Source organism: Sorex fumeus, unplaced genomic scaffold (genome assembly GCF_029834395.1).
Source record: "Sorex fumeus unplaced genomic scaffold, SorFum_2.1 ptg000037l, whole genome shotgun sequence".
Taxonomy (NCBI): Eukaryota; Metazoa; Chordata; class Mammalia; order Eulipotyphla; family Soricidae; genus Sorex; species Sorex fumeus.
The window spans coordinates 23,712,173-23,734,193 of NW_026606094.1; the positions used below are offsets into that span (position 1 = coordinate 23,712,173).

At 37.3% G+C, this 22,021-nt stretch overlaps 1 protein-coding gene across 32 annotated transcripts in view; it reads left to right on the forward strand.

Annotated features, from left to right (window-relative positions):
* The window catches only part of NRCAM (neuronal cell adhesion molecule), a 317,718-nt gene that overhangs the window by 283,422 nt on the left and 12,275 nt on the right, over positions 1 to 22,021 (forward strand). For 8 of the 32 annotated variants that reach the window (XR_008793047.1, XM_056118664.1, XM_056118674.1 and 5 more), the window contains 8 exons: positions 663 to 867; positions 3,839 to 3,961; positions 4,578 to 4,763; positions 5,706 to 5,741; positions 11,440 to 11,556; positions 12,660 to 12,812; positions 17,460 to 17,591; positions 18,829 to 18,907. Coding sequence is in view for 31 of the 32 variants with exons in the window: in XM_056118664.1 (XP_055974639.1) it covers positions 663 to 867; positions 3,839 to 3,961; positions 4,578 to 4,763; positions 5,706 to 5,741; positions 11,440 to 11,556; positions 12,660 to 12,812; positions 17,460 to 17,591; positions 18,829 to 18,907 (1,031 nt within the window). In the remaining variant the exon portion in view is untranslated. Of the gene's footprint in view, positions 1 to 662; positions 868 to 3,838; positions 3,962 to 4,577; positions 4,764 to 5,705; positions 5,742 to 11,436; positions 11,557 to 12,659; positions 12,813 to 17,459; positions 17,592 to 18,828; positions 18,908 to 22,021 lie in introns of all 32 variants that reach the window. The other 24 variants (XM_056118663.1, XM_056118665.1, XM_056118677.1 and 21 more) reach the window with 7 other exon arrangements.

Sequence of the window (22,021 nt, forward strand, 5' to 3'; positions counted from 1 at the left end):
TGTTTGCCTTGCATGTGGCCGACCCAAGTTCGATTCTCAGCATCACATATGGTCCCCCGAGCACCTCCAGGAGTAATTCTGAGTGCATGAGCCAGGAGTAACTCTTGTGCATCACCGGGTGTGACCCAAAAAATCAGAAAGAAAAAAAAAGAGACTTAAGCCCTTCCATTTTCTCTTTTATTTCCTTGATGTTATGGAGAGAACTGTATGAGTTTCCTGCCTTTCCAGTTATTTTATTTTTACATAATCTCTCAATGTCATCGATAGGTTTTTGAAAACAGTGGCTTTAAGTGAAACAAAGACAGGTCTTTGAATACATTCATTTTGCTTAGCATCTAGGACTGTTTTAGTTTTGTTTTGTTTATATCAATGTCACCACACAAGGATATTGAACAAAACATGTTATTCGAAGCCTTTCTTGTCCTTTTCAACAAAGTAATATTGTGCATCTTCATCACTTTCCCTAATTTAATTTCACTCTATCTGTGGTTTTTCTACTCTCTTGCCTCAGAATCAATAGCCATCAGTTTTGCCAGTAATAATCCTCTGAAATGCACCAAGGGAATATTCTGGGAATAAAAGCAATGAAATTTGAATTTTGTGAGCCTAAGTACTTTTTTTGCTCCTGTGAATTTCTCTCACTTCTGTTCTTGCTGTTTCAGATTTACTACTGGAAGGACCAGAGTTTCTCTAAGAGAAACAGACGCCACATTGAGAAGAAGATCCTCACTTTCCAGGGTAGTAAGACCCACGGCATGTTGCCCGGTCTGGAGCCCTTCAGCCCCTACACTCTGAATGTCCGAGTGGTCAATGGGAAAGGGGAAGGCCCGGCCAGCCCCAATAGAGTCTTTCACACCCCAGAAGGAGGTATGTGGTAAATGTGTTTTTGGTGATCTTAGGAGTGTGTGTATATATATATTTATATATATGGCAATATATATATTTATATATACATGGCAATATATATATATCACTGTCACTGTCCTCCAGTTCTTCATCAATTTGCTTGAGGGGACCCAGTAATGTCTCCATTGTGACAATTGTTACTGTGTTTGGCATATTGAATACATCACGGGTAGCTTGCCAGGCTTTGCCATGCAGGCAAGATACTGTTGGTAGCTTTCCGGGCTCTCAGGGAGGGGCGGAGGAATCGAACTTGGGTCAGCCATGTTGGACACTTGCAAGACAAACGCCCTACCCTCTGCACTATCGCTCCAGCCCATATATATATATATATATACATATACATATATATATATATGGGCCCGCTCGAGCAAATCGATGAACAACGGGAGGACCATGATATATATATATATATATATATAATTTGGCACAACCTGAAGGACCTCTAAATAGAGTCTATTCTGCAAGCCAAATGTGATTTTCCCGTTGCAGAACACACTACAAAACTGCCAAAATTTCAGCTCATATAGGACCTGAGGGTCTGGAGCGGCTGCAGAACACAAAATACTGTCATAACACATTGACACTAGGTGTGCAGTTTGTGTTTGTTTAGGTGAAACCACATTCAAGTGTGAGCCACTGGTGGTACACAGCTCGCATGTGTTAAGCTCTTCCCCACTCTCAACTTAGAGCTGTTCTCCAGTCTTCATCATAAATCTTACATTTTGAACCTTTACAAATTTAACATTTCTTGGAAGCACTCACCTTCTGACCTGAAGCAAGTCGTATAACTTCTCTAACCTTTAGTTTCCTCTTTGAAAGGCGTGAGAGCTCAATGCAACAGCCTAAGAAGGAATTAATCTTTGTGGAAGTGTTCGTTTACTACTCGGGCTTTCTCAATGTGCCTTCCTAGTTTATTCTGAAGTTGCATCAATTTAGAAGGTCTTGAGCGAATGTGAATTGGGAAGAGCAGGGCAAGATTTGATAATTAAGTCTGGCCCACTTCAGGGGAAGATGGACAGGAGGCCCCAGCAGACACTGATGGAGGGAGGGAGGGAGGGAGGGAGGGAGGGAGGGAGGGAGGGAGGGAGGGAGGGAGCAGCTGGAGCACAAGGACATGTGAGCCCAGGGGGTGAAGGAACTTGTAGTAAGAGAGGGAATGACCAGGCATGAAAATGGCCTTTATTTTATTTGAATTGTAATCAGTGATTTGGAGATGATTCCTATGGCTAGCTTCTGTGGATTCCCTAGATCTTTTTCAGTAAACAAAATGAATCCTGTCCTGACTCTGGTTGGAGACTCGCCATCTGAGCAGCCTCTGAAACAATCTGTGAGAGTCATCTGGGACCCCCACTTTCATTTCACCGCAGTTACTTGTCCTCAGTCTCACTGACCTGTAGCAGTGATGGCTCCTTCCGCTGAAGGTTTGCACTGGTGACTGTCACACCAGTCCTTTAGATGGCTCAGAGGAAGGCGTTATAGAAGAGATGATTGGGACATTAAAATAGGAGAAGGAGAAGTAGTATGTCTGAAAACACAAATGGCGTGGGTTTCTTAAGGGAACTGAAGAAATGATGAATACAGAGAAAACCAGTCAGCTAGAAAGGACACATTCCTGATGGCCTTGAAAGACAGGATATTAGCCTGCAAGTCAAAGGCTCTTTACTCGGGGATTGTAGACTTCAAAGGTCAGTTCATGACTTTGAGAAACTCCCCGGGCCTCCTAAAATTATATTTAAACAGTGCTTTTTAGGGGTGAAACTTGTGGCTATTGTCAGAGTCTCCAAGGGGTCTTTGATCTACAAAGAGAAGATCCTCTTCCTGGTCTGCAGACACTTAGAACTGTATGTCAGAAATGCTGTGGTGTCAGGGACCAAAGGAAGAAATGACAGGTTTGAAATCAATGAGGTAGAATGGGGAGGATTGACATGGCCTTAGAACATAGTCACTTCTGAGACAGATGATCAGGAAAAAGAAGCAGAGGGAGAAGGTGGAGTGGACTCTTTGGTCTCCAGATAAGAGTGTCAGGAGCGACAGTGGCGCCATTGCTCGGAGTAGGGAATATGCAGGAGAGCTGCCCCCATCCACCCGCCTCTTGAGAAAATGAATGAAGCACACGGCATGTTTCCTCTGGGCATTTGCCAGCCTCTGCCCTAGAAAACTTGACACCCCATAGGCCACCACCAGAGTCCCGGGCTTGGCAGCACTGGAGTCGCCAGGAGACTCTGGGCATCTGTTGTCTCCTCAGTTAAGAGCCGCCCTGCACCTGGGCAGCTGGCTCATGCCCAGAGCCCAGCAGGCAGGGTGCTCTGATGGCTCTGAGGCACCTAGTGTGTTGGTGAGAGAAAACAGTCCTTAAGAGCCCAGAGCACAGCTGTGTCTACTCCGGTGCCCCATTAGAATCATTTCATTTGTCTCCACAGTGCTTCGATGAAACCATTCATGAAACAAGTAGATATTCTGACTCTTCTAAAAATACTGGATTGCAACCCTGTAAACACAGAAGTTTCATGTATTTTTGAGAGAATAGTTTTAAATCTCAGGAGAAAGGGAAGGAGGAAAAAAGGAAAAGGAGGAAAATTGGGTGCTCTTCACAGATCACTGTGAGTGCATTTTTAGCTAAATCAAGAATGAGTTCGAGAGAGATGGAGAGAGAGTGCAGCAGTAGGGTGCTTGCCTTGCATGCACCTAATCCAGGTTCAATCCTCGGCAGCCCATATGATCCCCCAAGACCTGCCAGAAGTTATCCCTGAGTACAGAACCAGATGTAAACCCTGAGCACCTTTGGGTTCATCCCCAAAACAAAATCAGAAAGAAACATAAAGCACAGACCTTGATTAAATGTGGGAACATGGTGAAATATGTCATTTTTAATATTTGTAAATATTTTGAAACATTCAGTCACCTTGTGTTGACTCTGTGTTCTCATTTCAAGTTCCTAGTGCACCATCGTCATTAAAGATCGTTAATCCAACACTGGACTCTCTCACTTTGGAATGGGATCCACCAAGCCACCCAAATGGCATTTTAACTGAATACACCTTAAAATTTCAGCCAAGTAAGTTATTGGGAGAAGGGAAAGAGAAAATATGGTTTTAAAAAAGGAATGAGAAATGAAAACAAATGTGATCCTAAAATACAAGCTGTTTTTTCTCGAAGTTGTAGAAATACACATTGGCCTCCAAGTGTTATCCAGAAGGAACTGCAAACCGTACTTCTTAAAGAATGATATGCCATTGAAAATTAAGCCATATGTAGAGTACTAGAAACCTCTGAGTGTGACACTGAGGAGGGTATTCCCTTTAGACTAGACAGGTGCTATTTGTAACTAGAAAATGGTAGCAAAAAGGGTTCCTTTGGCACAAGGCCTCTAAAGACAAGATTTGGGCTTACATAATGATGCATGACTTGAGCTTCAAAAATGTAGAAGACGTAAGAAATGTTGTTGTGATTCAGTTATAAAATTCCCCTATACTATAAGCCAATGAAAAATATTGTTCGCTTGGTTGTACCTTATTACAGGTGCTATGAAGGGTTATCAGTTATGTCAGAGTGATAAAATTATAAAAGTCAATGTAATCTAAGCTTGACATTTTTAGTTGACACTTTGATTTTTAATGATATTCATGTAGCAATTAATGGGGAATTTCCTTGCTTGTTTTTCCTGTTGACAGTTAACAACACACATGAATTAGGCCCTCTGGTAGATTTAAAAATTCCTGCCAACAGGACACGCTGGACTTTAAAAAATTTAAATTTTAGCACTCGATACAAGTTTTACTTCTATGCACAGACATCAGCAGGATCAGGAAGTCAGATAACAGAGGAAGCAGTAACAACTGTGGATGAAGGTAAGATGGGTATGTATAAAATCCATATAAGTCTCATAAAATAAAAAATGTTCACATTCATGCTTTCTTGTTTCTTCTTACAATTAATATCCATCTTACCCAATAAATACAAAGCTGGTTATTTCCCATTCTGATATAGATCAGGTAAATGAGAATAACTCTATTATATATTTTTAAAGCCATATGAAGATTTTCAACTTCTATTGAATAATTGAGGTGAGAATGGGAAATTAAAATATTTGCCACACTTGAATTTGAAGTTCAAGGGTATGTTTTTCTTATATCTACAACTTTACATATAGATGCACACATCTCCATTCATATAAATATGGACAGTGATCATTCTAATTCTGATTCATCAGAAAATAATTTGTTAGACTACATACTGATTTAGATTTTCAAGTAAGAAAATTGAAATAGTTATTAAATAATTCATTTGCTTTGAGCATGTAACTTTGTATTTTGGTATGCTGCCTGGTACAGAAAAAAATTAACTAGGCCCATTAAATTATCTAAAGTGATTAACACCTTTCACATCGTTAAAAATCATTTTGAAAAATTTAGATGTAGTGAAAGGGATAAAAAAAATATTGTAAAAGATACTCAAGTTTTGCATGTTTCTAAATTGTAGAATTGCTTAAGGATTATTTATTTGATTGCACCCCATAGCATAAGAAATTCACTTTTCTATCAAAAACTTGGGTTGAAGTATCCTAAGACTTCTAACATAGTAGCCAAGTATGAATCATGCACCTTAAGTAATATGTGCATTTGGTTACTGGGTAAGTTTGGAGACACCAACAGATGTTGTCTCCTGTATCTAATATGGTACACTTCATTCTTCTTGCATGCTTTAGCATTTTAATAAATGTTTTTTATATCGCTTTACATGCTCATGGGTGTGTGACATCTAACTATACAGTCTCCTATTTCTGTTTCCCTTCATTAAAGCTGGTATTCTTCCACCTGATGTAGGTGCAGGCAAAGGTAAAATAATTCATCTGCATGATTTTATACATGTGTGAAGTTTGCAATGTGAAACATGGAAAAGTGCAGCATGGGTCAAAAAGAGAAAATAAGCTTTGCAACACTCAAAAGAGGAGATCTTGACTTTAACATTATTTTGTCTTTTTTTCTTTTTCACCAATAGAAAGTCACACAGTGAATTCTAACTTTTTTTTTTAAGATTTTGCCCTGGTCAAATCAAAATCTCAATTTTTATAACTCTTAATGATACAACTGTGGCTGTATCCGACAGAATAAAAACTACACATTTGTCACATATCCTCTTTATGGCCATGTCACATATTTAAGGACTCAGAAATATTATTCTTAGATGAAATCATCATGTGAGAAATTGGATCAATCAAGCTTCCCCTTCTAATCTGATTTAGATGTATTTCTTGTAGACACAGTATACATATTTTCTGGCATTGTTCAACACTGCTCATTTAGAAGCTTAGTTTAGCATTTCCCTAAGACTTGGCCCAAGTCTAAAAATCTCACTGGGATCCCCTACCAGCAAGTGTTCAAGTTAGCCTTGCATGCTCGGCTCTGTTGTATTGTTCCATCCTTTCTTCACCAAATTGCTCAAGTTTCTTTCTCTTGGATAATAGCCAGCAATCCACAATGGATTCTTTTTGTTCTCCTTTATTTCTTATAACTCTCCGGGAGAGACAGATATATTGGAAGAAGATGTTTAAATAACTTATTACATATTTCCCTTTGAGGCACTCCCAAAGATCCCCCATTCTTTGACTCTCATTGGTTATAGGTTGATCTTTAAGCTTTCTACAAAGCAGGAGTCCCTGCATAGAGCATGATTTTCATGAGGAATACCCAAGACCAGGGCTTTCTCAGGCTTTAACTGACTGAATCCAAATAGGAATAGCAAAAGGAAGGTCAAAAGGAGTAAGCATTTTGCTCTAAGTCATTCAAATCTTGTGATTTATTGACCTAATATATTTCTTCTATTTGAAATGCACCTTGGAAAATTATATTAAACTAATATATTTTGAAGCAGCTGAGAACTATCGTGATTTTCAGTAATCTTGATGTGAGATTTTTTTGGACTTGAAAGAATAAAGTTAAGCAAATTCAAGAATTCTTTGATATTGTAGAACAACATAAGCCTCTCCTGGGATGATTAGAAAGCAACTGCGGTTATTCGATAATGCACTGCTGTGTCCCACTATTAGAGAAAAATTTGCCTCCTTCCTAGGAGTGGCGTGTCCCTCTGCTTCTGTCTATGTAACGAGCAGAATTATTGGAGTAGCTGAATTATTGTGAGTAGCAGAATTATTGGACTGCAGCAGGTCTGGGTTTTGTATATACTTGTCATGTTAGACAGTCCCAAGAAAAGAACATTACCCCTTTAAAAAAATTTTAATTAATTAAAACTTTTGCTCGAGTGGGCCCAGTAACGTCTCCATTGGAGACTTTGTTGTTACTGTGTTTGGCATATTGAATACTCTCTCGGTAGCTTGCCGGGCTCTCCGAGAGGGGCGGAGGAATCGAACTGGGGTCGGCCATGTTGGCCGCGTGTAAGGCGAACGCCCTACCCGCTGTGCTTAAAATATCATGATAAAAAGGTTAGGATTTTTCTTTTTTATAGAGACCATACCCCTTGTGTGGGAAAGAGTGTGAGCAAGGCATGTGGGAGTGGAGATCGAAGTGAGACCAAGCATATGTTAAGCATGTGCTCTACCACTTCAGTTATTTCTCCAGTCCCAAGAGTTTTCCATATAATTTCCAAATGTCCCCAGAGTTTTCCATATAGTTATGAATTTCTTATGATTGTACAGAAAAGTAAAAAATGTTGCACTAGAACTGCATGGACCCCTAGCATATTCTTATGATTTCTTATGATTGTAGAGAATTTGTACAGATATGTACAAATATTAAAATCTGATGAATTTTAGATAAGAAAGAAAATCATGTTTTATATTTTAAGCTAAATTGAAACTTTATATAGATTTTCTTTATAATACAGCGGTACTATAAAATGCTAGCCATTTTACCATGAAAAGACTTTAAACTGCTCAAGAAAAATTAGTTACACCAGGTTTTTTACCTTTAAAAATATTTCTTTTTTAACCTAAGAATGAATTCTATCCTTTCTAAAACAACAAAAAAATTCCTTCTCTGTACGGAATTTATATTCTCCCTGAAAGAGAAGAGAAAAACTCTCTGTCATCCTTGTGAATTTTTAGATCTCACATATTGTTCATATTTTTATTAAAAACAATGTGAAAGATAGATGAATCATTGGGCGAAAATGAAAAGCAATATTAGCTACATGGAATCAACCTCTAGTAATTTTAATTCTGGTCAAAGAAGGGAAGAGATGCAAATGAATTCACCTTTTCAGTTTTTCATACAGATTTTAAGATATGTTAATGAAACCATGCTTTCAAATGTATAATTATGAAAGGACATTTTATTTTATTTTTAATTTTTATTAGTGAACACCATGAGGTACAGTTGTAGACTTACAAATTTTTGTGCTTGGGTTTCAATTATACAATGATCAAATACCCATCCCTCCACCAGTGCCCATTTTCCACCACCACGGGTCCCAGTATCCCTCCCACCTCCCATCCCCCTATCCCACCCTGTGGCAGGGCATTCCCTTTTGTTCTCTCTCTCCTTTTGGGTGTTGTAGTTTGCAAAAGAGGCATTGAGTGGCAATCATGTTTGGTCTATAGTCTACATGAAAGGACATTTTAAATTAAGAAGTAGAAGCCAGGGAAAATTTAAGTAAATTCAGAATGCCCTACTAACTCATCCTAATCATTCTTCTCGACATAATAGTTAAGTGAGATATTTAGGAGTCACTAATTTTGAATCATACCTTTGTTCAGTTAAAACCATCAGTGTCTATGTAAGAATTAGAGTGATTGGCTGCATTTATTCGATGAATGTGTCACTTTCAGTAGTTTATAGTGCTGGAATTCTAGGAGACAGGCCAGTAAATACTTCAATTAAAATGAATCCAAAGCATAGAAATAATGAATTTGAGCTGTGAGACCCATTATTACTAATCACTAATCATTTTTCTATAATATTTTATTGTCTAACTGTCTATACCAGTCATTGATAATACACTTTGGAGGTGACTAATTGGGGTACATAAACTGGGAGAAACTAACTGACCAGTGAGGATCTGACCATGGTTCTTGACCTGAACAGAAGCCAGCTGTGATTAGTTCCTGCTGAGCGGAGGAAGGCACAGGTGCTGGTGACGACTCCTTTCCTATTGTCAGGCTGGCCAGGGTTGATTCTTGTGCTACCTACTTAAGTCAAGAATGAAACTAATAGTGAAATTCATAACTATACTAAGGACTGTTAAATAATTAATTAATAACTACTTTAATAACACTAATGAAGATAAATAACAATAAGCTTTATTTGGCCTCAACAGCAACAACAAAAGGCTGTATACAAGGAAAGACTGTATACAAGGTTCTCTAAGTTCAACAGCTAATATCCTTCTGGCCTTTCAATTTTACCAGATTCTTTTTTTGTCAGGGGCTGGGGCCCACATCGAGAGCTGCTCAGGGGCTTATTCCTGGCTCTGCACTCAGGGATTGGAGACTAAATGGGGTGCTGAGGATCAAACATGGGTTGGCCATGTGCAAGACAAGCACCCTACCCACAGTGCTGTCTCTCTGACTAAAAGATGAAAGACTCTTATTTATTTTGGAGTTGTTATATGTTGGGAGTGGCACACCTTGTGGAGTTATTCCTGGTTCTATCCTCATGAGTGTCGTTTTTCAGTGCCCAGGCGACCATATACAGTACCGAGATCAAAACCAGGGTTGACCATATGCAAGGCAAGTGACCTACCCACTTGGTCACCCACACAGGCCAAACAATATGTGAGATCTTAAAATACACAAGGATCACAATGAATCTGATGTTAATGTACAGATTCTTGACAGGGAGCAGAAGCAGAGGCATAGGCATGAAAACCCATAGGATGTTTGGGCTATAGCTACACTCCGATTTGTTGGAAGTGTTGAGCACATGAGAAAGAGAAGAATCTGAGACATGAATGAAGAGGTAGGTGAAGCCAGATGTGAGTAAGCCTTAATGGCCATGAATACCTAGCTAAAGAATTTAGTTTACTGGAGGCAGAGGGAAGCCATTCCAATCTTAATCAGGGAAGTAACAGAATCTGAGCTGTAGTTTACAGGGCTAAGTTGTAAGTAGCAGCACTGGTGGAATCTACAAAGAAACACTTAGTGGAGAAGGACTAGAGGGAATATCTGAGAAAGTCCAGATGAGAAATGGCACTAAGTCCCCTGGTCTGGCAAGTTACTGGTGCTCCACGAGTGTTTGTTCAGTCCATCAGAAAGTAGATGAATAGCAGAAAAGGGAACAAGAATGAGAATTTCTGTGATAAAAGTGGCCAAACATTTAAATACGTAATTTTTAGTTAAGCAGTTGAGGTAAGACTGAAAGACTTGGTACTCTCAGAGAGCAAATAACATCTCCTGGTGACTGTAGGAGTTATCTTTCCTCAGTGCAGACATTTAGAGTTATGTCATCTCCATAGTTTAGGGACTTTGGAAACTAAGTTATTGTACTGTGGTTTTTTTTTCAAAAGTGGTACATTGTAAACACTTAGAAGGTACAGTTTTCTTCTCCACCATGTGTCAAGCAAAATAGTTCTTATTCCTTTTATTTGTTCTATCTTCATTTTTGACAAGGTGTATTTGGCAATTGTTTTTTCAGTTTCTCTTTTGCATACCCTAATCATCTAAAATTTCTTAAGCAATTCTTCACTAAGGTCCCCAAACTCCCCAAATGAAAGTTTCTTAAAGACCGTTGTATCTCAAAACAGTTCAGAAGCTGCTGTTGTTTGTTTGATTTTTTATTCTGGGTCATAACTAGTAGTGGTGGGGGGATTCCTGACCCAGGAACCATTTTGATACCAGAGCTCCAAACTGGGGCTCGAGCATTCAAAGTATGCCTCCAGCCCATTGAGCTGCCTCCCTGGCCCCAACACCTGCTGTTCAAGGAACATCCTTTCTTATCCCAGCACAAATTCTTTAAAGATCTGCACTAAGATCATAAGTATAATTTAAAAGCAACTGCTTGCTATTTTTTGGAGGGGGTAGGATCATTGGGACACAACCAGAGGTGCTCAGGGTTTACTTTGGCTCTGCATCGGGATCAGGGTTTACTTTGGGTGGTGCTCGGGGAACCATATGTAGTACCAGGCTTGGCTTCATTGCAAGGGAAGCACTTTAACCTCTGTGAGATCTCTCCAGTCCTGCTATTGGGTTTTACCTTGTAGCTATGAAATTCGGTGATCTCGGCCCCCAGAATTAGCAATTTTTCTCCCCACCATTCATCAGTTAATGAGTATTCTTATGTTTTCTAGGACTGTACCTAGTGGACAATAGTTTACATTGCCCAGAACTCATATATTAATCATATCATAGAGCTCATTAATTTCAGTATTGTTCTTCATTATTTCTGATTATTAATTTATTTCCTAATGCTGTAGTTTAACAAATGAAGGATGTTTCTGTAATTAAAGTGAAATTTGCACACTATCTAAATTCCATCAGTGTTTATTTGTGCAATTTCAGAGTAATTAAATTTATTTTATATCTTTGTGTATGATGCTGCAATTTGAATGTTTATTTTTCTATTGTATATTTATTTCAAGCAGTAATCCCCAAGATCAGCAATCTTACTACTGCAGCTGCTGAGACCCATGCCAATATCAGTTGGGACTATGAGGGACCAGATCATGTGAACTTTTATATTGAATATGGTGTAGTTGGCAGTAAGAAACAATTTTGTTACCTGTTTTTTAATTTGGGGGATACATTTTAAGAGATTAAAGACAGTTTTGAAGATTTACTATGGATGATATTGAGAAAATTATTTGATCCAATTAAATAAATTGGATTTATCCAAAAATTACAGTGAATTAACCAACAAACATCAATCATACAAAATAGGAATCCTCTTATGTTATTAAAAGTAAGGAACAGATTAAGTTCCATGGCATATGAATTTTCCTATAGTGATGCTTTAAATTGTTGTATAGCCATACTATGTAAGTGAGAGCAATAATGAATAATCCTAGTTGTAAACAAGTAAGGAAGAAGGTTTGTTTAGAATGAATCTTGAAATAGAAGAGATAAATTGATTTGAAAGTGGTTATTTTGCCCATACAGCTCTATAGTATTTTATCAAAAAGTGCAGAAAATTAACACTTTGAGGGAGCAAACATTGTATTTCCATGTTTAAGTTATTCCCAAGCCAGGCACCCTGCTTACATCCTGGCCAATTTTAATTATCAGCAGATTGTGAAAATTTCATGTCCCATTCTTAATAAAGTAGACTCTGCATACAATAATCCATGCATTTAATAAATATGACAAAATGTTGAATATGGTCCAACTCAGTGGACTTTTGTCATGCAAATACAGATTTTTAGCTATTACTATTCCTTTAGTTAAATCAGCTTTCTGGAAAAGAAGAACTTGCAAGTTGGACAAATTTTAAGATATCAAGGTTTATGAAATTCTCCCATCATTTTTTCATGTATAACAGTTGTTTTCATAAATATCACCAGGGAAACCCAACAGTTTCATAAGGCAAGTTCTGATAAACTTCAGATAAATCTTCTACTAAGAAGATTTAATGCAGATGGGAATATTTAGAATTAATATGCAATCTGGAAATCCACTTCGTTTCACTTTGAGGACATTTTCATGGTTTTTTTCTCTTATTTGCCTTTTGATTTATTTGACATGCATAGAGAAATAATAAATTTAAGAATCCTAAATTTTGTCTTTAGCGTATATTTTCCTTTCTTAAGATACTAACTTCTAGTTCTTTAAAATATTCAATTGTGTTGTTTTTGCAAAATTTCCATAGGCAAAGAAGAATGGAGGAAAGAAATTGTAAATGGTTCTCGGAGCTTCTTTGGGTTAAAGGGTCTAATGCCAGGAACAGCATACAAAGTTCGAGTTGGTGCTGAGGGGGCCTCTGGTATTGTGAGTTCAGAGGATGTGTTTGAGACAGGCCCAGGTGAGGCACACAGCATGCATGCGCAGAGCTGAAGCTACGAGCAGGAGCTGAGCTGTGGGTAGGGCCAGGGCCCAGTGGGCGGGACTTGGGGTTACTTATCAAATGAATTACAGAATTGAGAAAATTATGTTCTCACCATATTATTGCCAGAGTCTTTCAAAAATCATATAAGTGTGATTCTGACGTTGCTTAAGTCATTTATTTTTTACATCAGTTGTAGCTGTGAGCTTGCCCTCAGTTTTAGATGAATGTTTGGAATTATTGTGAATCTGAAATAACTTAGTGTTAAAGTCATAAGTTTTTAGAGTCATAGTGAACCCAGTGGAACCCAAACAGCTGATGTAAATATGATTAAATTGGAGTAGAACCAAAAATTGTTCAATTTTTGTGTTTCATTATAATCACAAACTTGCCATATTTAAATTTTCATTGTTTAAGATTATCAAAATACCTAAGTAAAAAGTAAGGTTTCTAAAATACAGCAGTTATGCAAGATACAAGAATAGTTATATTTACCACCAGGTAGAAAACAATTCATGCTTACATTTAAAGAAAGTTTGTGTGGTATGTGTTCAGTTGTTTCATTCACCCATCCTATATTTTACCACTTAATGGATTCTTAAGGAAATGTTGCATTTCTGTAGAAACCATTAACAGAACTTATTTTTTATCTTTCATAACCCAAGAATTATTATTTGTCTTGTAGAAATCGTTAACAGAACTTACTTTTTTATCTTTCATAATCCAAGCATTATTGTCATGTGTCAGAGTTTAGAAAATACACAGTCATTTGTTTTAAAAAACAAAGGCAATATTTAATAATTTCTAAGCATTCACGTGCTATAATGTTCAAAGAAAAATGCCTGTTATTTCTTGTATTTTCATATTTGTGCAAAATTTTAAGAAAAATGTATTAAATTTTAAAGATAATCATAGCATTCAAAACAATTTATAGAATTGTTTGCTGTTTAATTTCAAAATCAAAAATTGGGTTGATATTATGTCAGATACAGCTAGGATGCAGTAATAGTAATAGTATTACCATGATTTGTACAAGGCAAATGGACCTTCCGGCTTTTCTCATTTCATCCATACAAAAGTCCTGCAATGTAGCTCTGTCAGTAATCAGAAAGGTGGAGCTCAGGTCACCCAGTTTAAACAGGGAGAGGCTTTGCCTTCCAACAGGGAAGGGAGCCTCTCACCACACCTGAAATACAGGGCCCCAGAGACCCACACCCTAAGAGGAACAGGTTGTCTCAGAAATGACAACTTCATTTAGTCCTTGGTTGTTTGTCTCCAGCTAGTCTGAACCCCTAAAGGCACATTTCCTTTGAGCTTACAGATCTACTTAGAGTCAGGTTCAGTGCACAAAATCAAGTTGCAGCATTTTAGTTGTTTTTACATAACAAAAAGCAAACTCCTTGGAAAAGAAAATAATTTATTCTATGGTTTACCTGCAGTTGTCAGGAAGTTCAAGGTGAGTCATTGTCAGGGGTGGGGGTTCTTGTGTGCCAGCCATGGAAGGATAGGACAAGACCACCACCAGTTTTTGCCAACACCTCTTATATATAAATGTAACTATGAAAAAGAAAAAGTGTTAACCAAACCCTAGTGATCTTGGTTAACATATTACTTCAGGAGCAACTCTTTTAGAGCTTCAGGAGAGACTCCAGTGTGAAAGCATGCATTGATGCATTGTCTTCCACTACTCTTGCTTCTCCTCTCCTCCACCGTAAATTTTGATACATGAGTGTAAGTTCTCTCTCTGTCTCCTTCTCTCTCTCTCTCTCTCTCTCTCTCTCTCTCTCTCTCTCTCTCTCTCTCTCTCTCTCTCTCTCTCTCTCTCTCTCTCTCCTCCCTGGCTCCCACTGCTCTTCTCCCTGCTCATTTCAAAGACCTAGATCCATCATCTAACTCTGCTTATTTTATGAATCTTCTTAATACACCTGTTTCTGCATTTTGTAGTCTGGATTGTTAAGATGTCATTTTTTAAAATTTTTCCCTATGATATAGGCTGAAAAACAAATCAGACAAGGCCAAGTGATGTCCTGATGCTCACCATCTCATTGATACTTCTTTTGGACCTTACATTGTTACCCATGTCATCCTCTTCCTCTCTCATCTCTCTCCCCCAATTACTGTGTCTCTCCTTTTCTCATATTTCTAAGAAGGTAATAACAAGAGAGGAACCAGTGAGAATATCTGGCAGAGTTAAGGCACAGAAATTAAGACACTTGCCTTGCTGGTGGCTATCCCATTTCTATCCCTGGCACAATGGCACCGCATATATTCCTCCAATCACTGGTGTGAGCCCTGAGCACAGAACCAGGAGCACACCTGAGTTCTGTTGGGAGTGACCCCAAAACAAAAACAAAAACATGCCAAGAACTGAAAGCATATTCACTTTTACTAAATTTTTACTCAGTCACCACTAAATTTGGGCTATAGTCATTTCCACCTTTTTAAGTATTTCTAACTACTCTAAACAGAACATTTTTATTCATCATGAAGTATTCATAAATCATATATAACAGATAGTCACAGTGCCTTTTGAGTTGATTCTACTATTCTAACGACTCAAGAGCATTTTTTTCTCAAAAACAATATCCCAGATCATAGGTTATCCCTAGGAAAGCAAGCAAAATAACAATAAAAGATAGTAATTAAAGTCAATCCTTGAAAAGCAAAGCAAGTTTCATTCCCCTGGTTTATTTTCTTTATTCATATTCCTTACATGTATTTGTTTGGATTACTACTTTCTGCATTATTTGAGTAATACTTGAATGTAACTTTCTGGTAAAAGATTTCAGAAAAGTGAAAATCTTCATTCACTTTTCTACCCGGTTCTACTAATACCCAGCTATGAAAACACAGATGCAACAATGATGCTTCCAGGGCTCAGCGCAGAAAGCACATCACCTGTCAATGACATGATGTTTCTCTGAATTACTGTAATGTCCATGATAGCAGCTTATTGGAGAAAAGTGATTTTTCACAACAAAAGGGAAACTCAGATTCAAGAAGAAATAGGCTGTGTTTTGTCTTTATTTGCGTGTGTGTTGATGCACCCTTGTGGCCACACCTGGCACTGTTTGAGGGTCTATCGTTAAGGTAATTTTCAAGGGTCCTGGAAGACTTCTGGCCTTTTGGACCCTTCTTACATAAAAGGCAGTCAAGCAAAGTTGTTGTTTTCACTCGAACTATGGTACATGTATGGAGGAGGGTCACCTCTACTCATGCTTTAGTTGTGTCTGCTTACAATGTAGCTCAAAATCCCTCTAACAGCGGTGCTATTGAAGAAAGGCTCTTGACATTTGCAGTGTTCCAGACCATGTATTTTCACCTCGCGTTTTATTTTTTTATATGTACAGCTACATATGCCTTCATATTCCTCTTCATGCTTGATGTTAAGCATATCATTTTTCTCCCCATATTTCGGAGGGGAAAAAAGGAATAAGGTGCTGTTTTTGCAACATATAGCAGAACTGGGATGTGCATAGTCATGCTTATTTCTGCATCTAGAGATCGCATACACCTAACCCAGTCATGTTAAATGTATTCAAAAGAACTTCAAATTGAAAGCATGATATAAGCATGCTTGTAAAGGCAAAAGAAGAAAAGCTTTTAACTTGATCATGGTCAAAAGAGAAATGAAAGGTCTTTCCAAAGAGGGATTCATTTATGAAAACAAATCCTCATGGGCATGTCTAAATAGCCATTAATGCTGCACTTTGTCCCATTTGATTGACACTTTTGAATAATACCAGAAATGTTAATTCTTAGCTTTTCTTAGGAGATTTGCATATTGTGACTGTGACTGAATAAGGAATTTCACATTTATTTACTCAAACAGAATAGCTAAAGACCTAAAGAATGCATATACATGTGAATGAGTATTTTCTCTTTAAACTGGTCACTTCTTCCAATATTTATTCCACTAATCAAGATAAATTTCAGGTCTTTTGATGAACTCTAAACATAAATTGAATTTTGATCCTTTCAAGATAAATAAGATTTTTCAGAAATTTTCAAAAGTCATTCAGAACTGACTCCTGTAAATGAGATGAATTTTTAAAAAAATCAAAGTGCACATTGATGTGTTTTGTAAAAAATAATATGGTTAGTTATTTTGTATGGAAGTTTTCTTTTTTGATAGAAGATTTCCAAGACACCTTTTTCAAATGACAGCATTATATTAGCCTCCCAAAGTGGTTTCTTTGAAGGAAAAATACTCCATTAAATATATACATTCTGTTCTGTTTAAAATTCAGTCTTATTTTCTTACATTGTACTTAATGTACAATTTACTCTATGAGCAGTCAGTGTTTCTACTTGGTTTTTGCTCTGTGTTTTTACTGAAAATATGAAACTAAAATAACCACGAGCACAATGTTTAAGCAAGGTGTGTTAGCATTTAATGGTATTCACATTCAGATTTGTCTGTTGAACTTTTTAAATTAATGACAATTTCTAGATTTTTAGATGTTTTGTAGTTCTTGTTTGATGACCACAAGATTCCATTGTGGGGTCATGTGTAAAATATATACAAGGTCATCTATAGTATAAGTTTTATTACAAGAAAATGCAGTGGTTTTTGTCCCCCCTCTCTCACCCCATGCCCACGAACACCATTCATTTGTTTTCCAGCAATGGCAAGTCGTCAAGTGGATATTGCGACTCAGGGCTGGTTCATCGGTCTAATGTGTGCTGTTGCGCTCCTCATCTTAATCTTGCTGATCGTTTGCTTCATCAGAAGAAACAAGGGTGGTAAATATCCAGGTAAGAAAGATTTAAATTTCCTTATAATGTTGTGTAATTAGCCATTAAATTAAAAAGAAACCAGGAGGATAAGTGTGTTGACTCCAATATGTGTATCTTCCCAGAGCTATAGCATTTTGTTGTTGTTGTTCAAACTATATTTGATCCCTATTTATTTGTTTTATTTTTTATTTGTTTTTTTGGGTCACACCTGGAAATGCACAGGAGTTACTCCTGGCTTACGCACTCAGGAATTTCTCCTGGCGGTGCTCGGGGGACCATATGGGATGCTGGAAATCAAATCCGGGTCAGCTGCGTGCAAGGCAAATGCCCTACCCGTTGTGTTATGGCTCCAGCCCCTGATCCCTCTTTATTTAATGGCAGCCTAATCGTATCAAATATTGGAGTGCATTTGGAGAAATAAAATTAATTTGTTGCCTGAAGATATGAGAGACTCTGTATCATTAAGCTCTAAGTAAGTTATTATGAGTACTGATACAGAAGCTAAAATCAACCAACCAAGGGAAAGTTCATAAAGTTTTCCCACAGAAAGTTAAGTGTGACCTTGCTACTGTCATATATGACATGCTTTCCCTAGATGACTAATGTTTTATTCAGTGTAGTTAATTTATGTTTTCTTTCGCCATTTTGTCTTCAATTACAAGGAAAATTTGCAAAAGAATAGAAGTACAACTTATAGCCTGCATATAGAGAACAAGTAGGGAATAGAAAAGAAACCTTAGAAATCTAAGATTTTTTTCATCAGTAAGAGACTTGTATCAGAATGCTTACATGAAGTCAGTTTTGTGTGTTAATAAATGTTCATTCTATTTAATTGCCTGGGCTGGAGTGATAGCACAGCGGGTAGGGCATTTGCCTTGTACATGGCCGACCCAGGTTCAATTCCTCCATTCCTCTTGGAGAGCCCAGCAAGCTATCGAGAGTATCCCGCCCGCACTGCAGAGCCTGGCAAGCTCCCCGCGGCATATTCGATATGCCAGAAACAGTAACAACAAGTCTCACAATGGAGACGTTACTGGTACCCACTCGAGCAACCGGGACAACAATGCTACAGTGCTATTTAATTGCCTAGGAGTGATTAAAAAATCAAAATACATTGCGTGTGGTTATGTAAGAGAACTGCATGTATGACATCTACAATGTAGAGCATTATTCTCTACTGCTGTGTTTCTAAAAGACTGCAACTTTTAAATAAGGGAATCAGGAGCATAAATAATTATTTCTATTAAATTTTTAGTTAAAGAAAAGGAAGATGCTCATGCAGATCCTGAAATCCAGCCCATGAAGGAAGATGATGGCACTTTTGGAGAATACAGGTGAGCCCCTGCTTCTCCAGCCTCGCCTTCACTCCCAGGCATTGTCTGTGCACTCACTCTCCCTAGAATCGAATTCTGCCAGGAACATGCTCTACCCGGCATTTTATATATTCCTGAAATACTCATTTAGATGTGCTTTTTTTAAGTTTTATACATTCTTCCTAGTTAAAAAAATAGTCTCACTTTTAAAAATTATATATTTATTATAAAATAACTGTTATTTATTTTTTAAAAAAAACATTTATTATAAAATAAATGTCACCCCTGAGAATCACTGGAGTAGCCCAGGTAATCCCTGACACCACAGGACCTTAGCACTGCATCTCTGCTGCCAAGTATTGCTAGAGGGGACCCTGCATTCCTGAGCACTGCCTGGGAGGCCCCCCAAAATAAGATAAATTTCTATCTTAGTTGTAGGTTTAAAGATAGAATGTCATGTTTTTCATAGTTTTTGCTGTATTGACCAACCTAGCAAAATTGATAAACTGCAGTAAAAAACTAAAAGAACAATAAAAACTCTAGGAAATATACATTGTCAAATTAGATCTGTCATTTTGCAAGTCAGCATTTCTCTTTTCAGTCTTGGATTTGAAGCTAGTTTTTCTTAAACAAAATACTACACCCCTTGCTCATTGATTGTGAAATGATACATAGCCTGTTTCATAACCACACACACACACACACACACACACACAGAGTTGTATTTAAGAAAAATAATATTTTATTCATAAAGTACTTTTATACCTTGTTTTTTTCCTTGTATTAATAAATATCACATCTCATAAGACAGTGTGATATTTAATAATACATATTTAATAATCAAAATCTTTCATAATACATATTTGGCTTGACTCCATCATTAAGGACAAATTTTGACCCAATTTATGTGCTATGTAGTAACAAAGAGGAGAGGAGAGGAAAAGAGAAAGGAAGGGAGGGGAGTAGGAAAGGAGAGAGGAAGGAGGAAAAGAAGGAAGGAGGGAAGGAAGGAAGGAAGGAAAGAAGGAAGGAAGGAAGGAAGGAAGGAAGGAAGGAAGGAAGGAAGGAAGGAAGGAAGGAAGGCAGGCAGGCAGGCAGGCCGGCCTTACTTTAATATCTTTAAACAAAGCTTTGTGATTTTTTTCGCAGGGGTAGGGTTGTACGGGTAGGGGTGATCTCACAAGCAGTGCTCAGAGGACTCAGGGAGCATTTCCAGTGATTTTAGCCCATTCTAAGGTTCAAGGGTGTGCTGCAGTTCAACCCCTGTGGTGCCAGAGAAAACTGGGGTCATCTCTGTAATGCTCAGGGGACCATGTTGAGTTACGATTAAACTAAGGTCACTCACATGTGGAGCAATATTATCCCTCCAGCCCCTAAACAAAGATACTCTTATCTAAGTATATTAGGTCTTTTTAATGGAAATTGAATAATTATTTCATATGTTTAGAAACATAAACCAAATATTTATTAATTTTTAAATATTAGGACTTTGGTGTACTAAAAGAATATTTTAGGGGCTAGGGATGTGGCTCAGCAGTAGAGAACTTGCCTCATACATGTAAGGTCCTGGGTTTAATCCCCAGCACCACACACACACACACACACACACACACACACACACACTCAGATGTGTTTAAGAAAAAGCATATTTTATTCATAAAGTACTTTTATACCTTGTTTTTTTCCTTATGTAAACCTTTTGATGATATAAAATAGTTTTAAAAATATGCACCAAATCATGCTGATCCTTTTCTTCCCAGAAGTAAAGACTTTCAGGTGCAATAAAATATTGTACTATTTTGACTGCTAGATTACATTTATAAGTAAAATATTTGTGTCGATTTTTTTTACCTGTTTCTAGAGCTCATTTTTAATATTAACATATCAGTATCAGGAGGGGTGAAATAATTTAAGAAAAAGAGTAGAAAATATAGAACAAATTGGAGAAAAAGCATTTAATTTTGAAAAAATTGATTTCATACCAGTTTCCAAGCAATGCAGGTTTTGCTTGTATCTTAGCATCTAAGCATTTACATTCTGATCCCTTCAACAGAAATAATTACATTTTCTAAAACATCAGAATTTATCTCATGACACAGAAAAATAAATGTCTGGTAAGGATTATCTTGATGTCAGAAGTCGACTCTGGGACCAAAAGTGTGTGCAACCTCCTGCAACACCCACACTCAAACCACTGGGAGGTTTTCATCACATCTTAGCGCAACCTGCAGATGGCCACTTACATCAGATCAGCTGAAATTCTGGCTGACTTCATTCATTCTTCTATACATTATTCCTATAAAGCAGATGAACTCATAATTACTAAATAAGTCCCAATTTTCAGAGTTCTCTAGGCGAGAATTTCACATCAATACACATGTCACTTCCATATTTATTGTAATGAAGATAAAGCATCAATCTAACTTGGAAATGATGGATTTGCATGAATTGAAAATATATCATTGTACTTCATGCATTCTTCACCTGTGATGGCTTTCTATTATGTGTCACCACACTTAAATGAATCTGGCAATGTACTGCTCACCTTGTGGGTTTCAAATGTCAAATTGCTATTATAGTGATGTGAAACCATGTAATGTCACTTCCTCGGAGCAATTATGCTGCCTGGTTTGACACTAGTTGATTGACATTGGCATGGAAAAGCTTGGAATTGAGAGAATATTTGTTTTGCTGCCAGCTGAGCCATTTCCCTTGATTCCTTTCAATGTGGCAACTAATTTATCTAAGCCTTATTTTTTTTCATCTATAATATGATAAAGTTGTTCATGTGTTAGGTGGTTTCTGAAAGTTTCTAGTCTCTGATTTATAAGCTCCTCTTTGAGTTACCTACTAACAACTTTCAATGTGATTTTGGGTTATAGAGCAGTATATAGCAAGTATTTGTTTATTGACTTCATTGTCTCTGTATTTACATTCATTTGGTCCTATTTCTTTGTCTTAGTGTTAAATCATGTGTGATCTCTTTGTGAAGCATTTTCAGATGCTTTCTCTAGCTTGTGCTTTGAGTTTTATCAGAAGAGAATGAATTTTTTTTTGAGTCTAGTGAGAACAAACCCATTGGTTTATGTGTGAAGACAAAAATCACTTGTCATACAAGTAATTACATTGATCTTG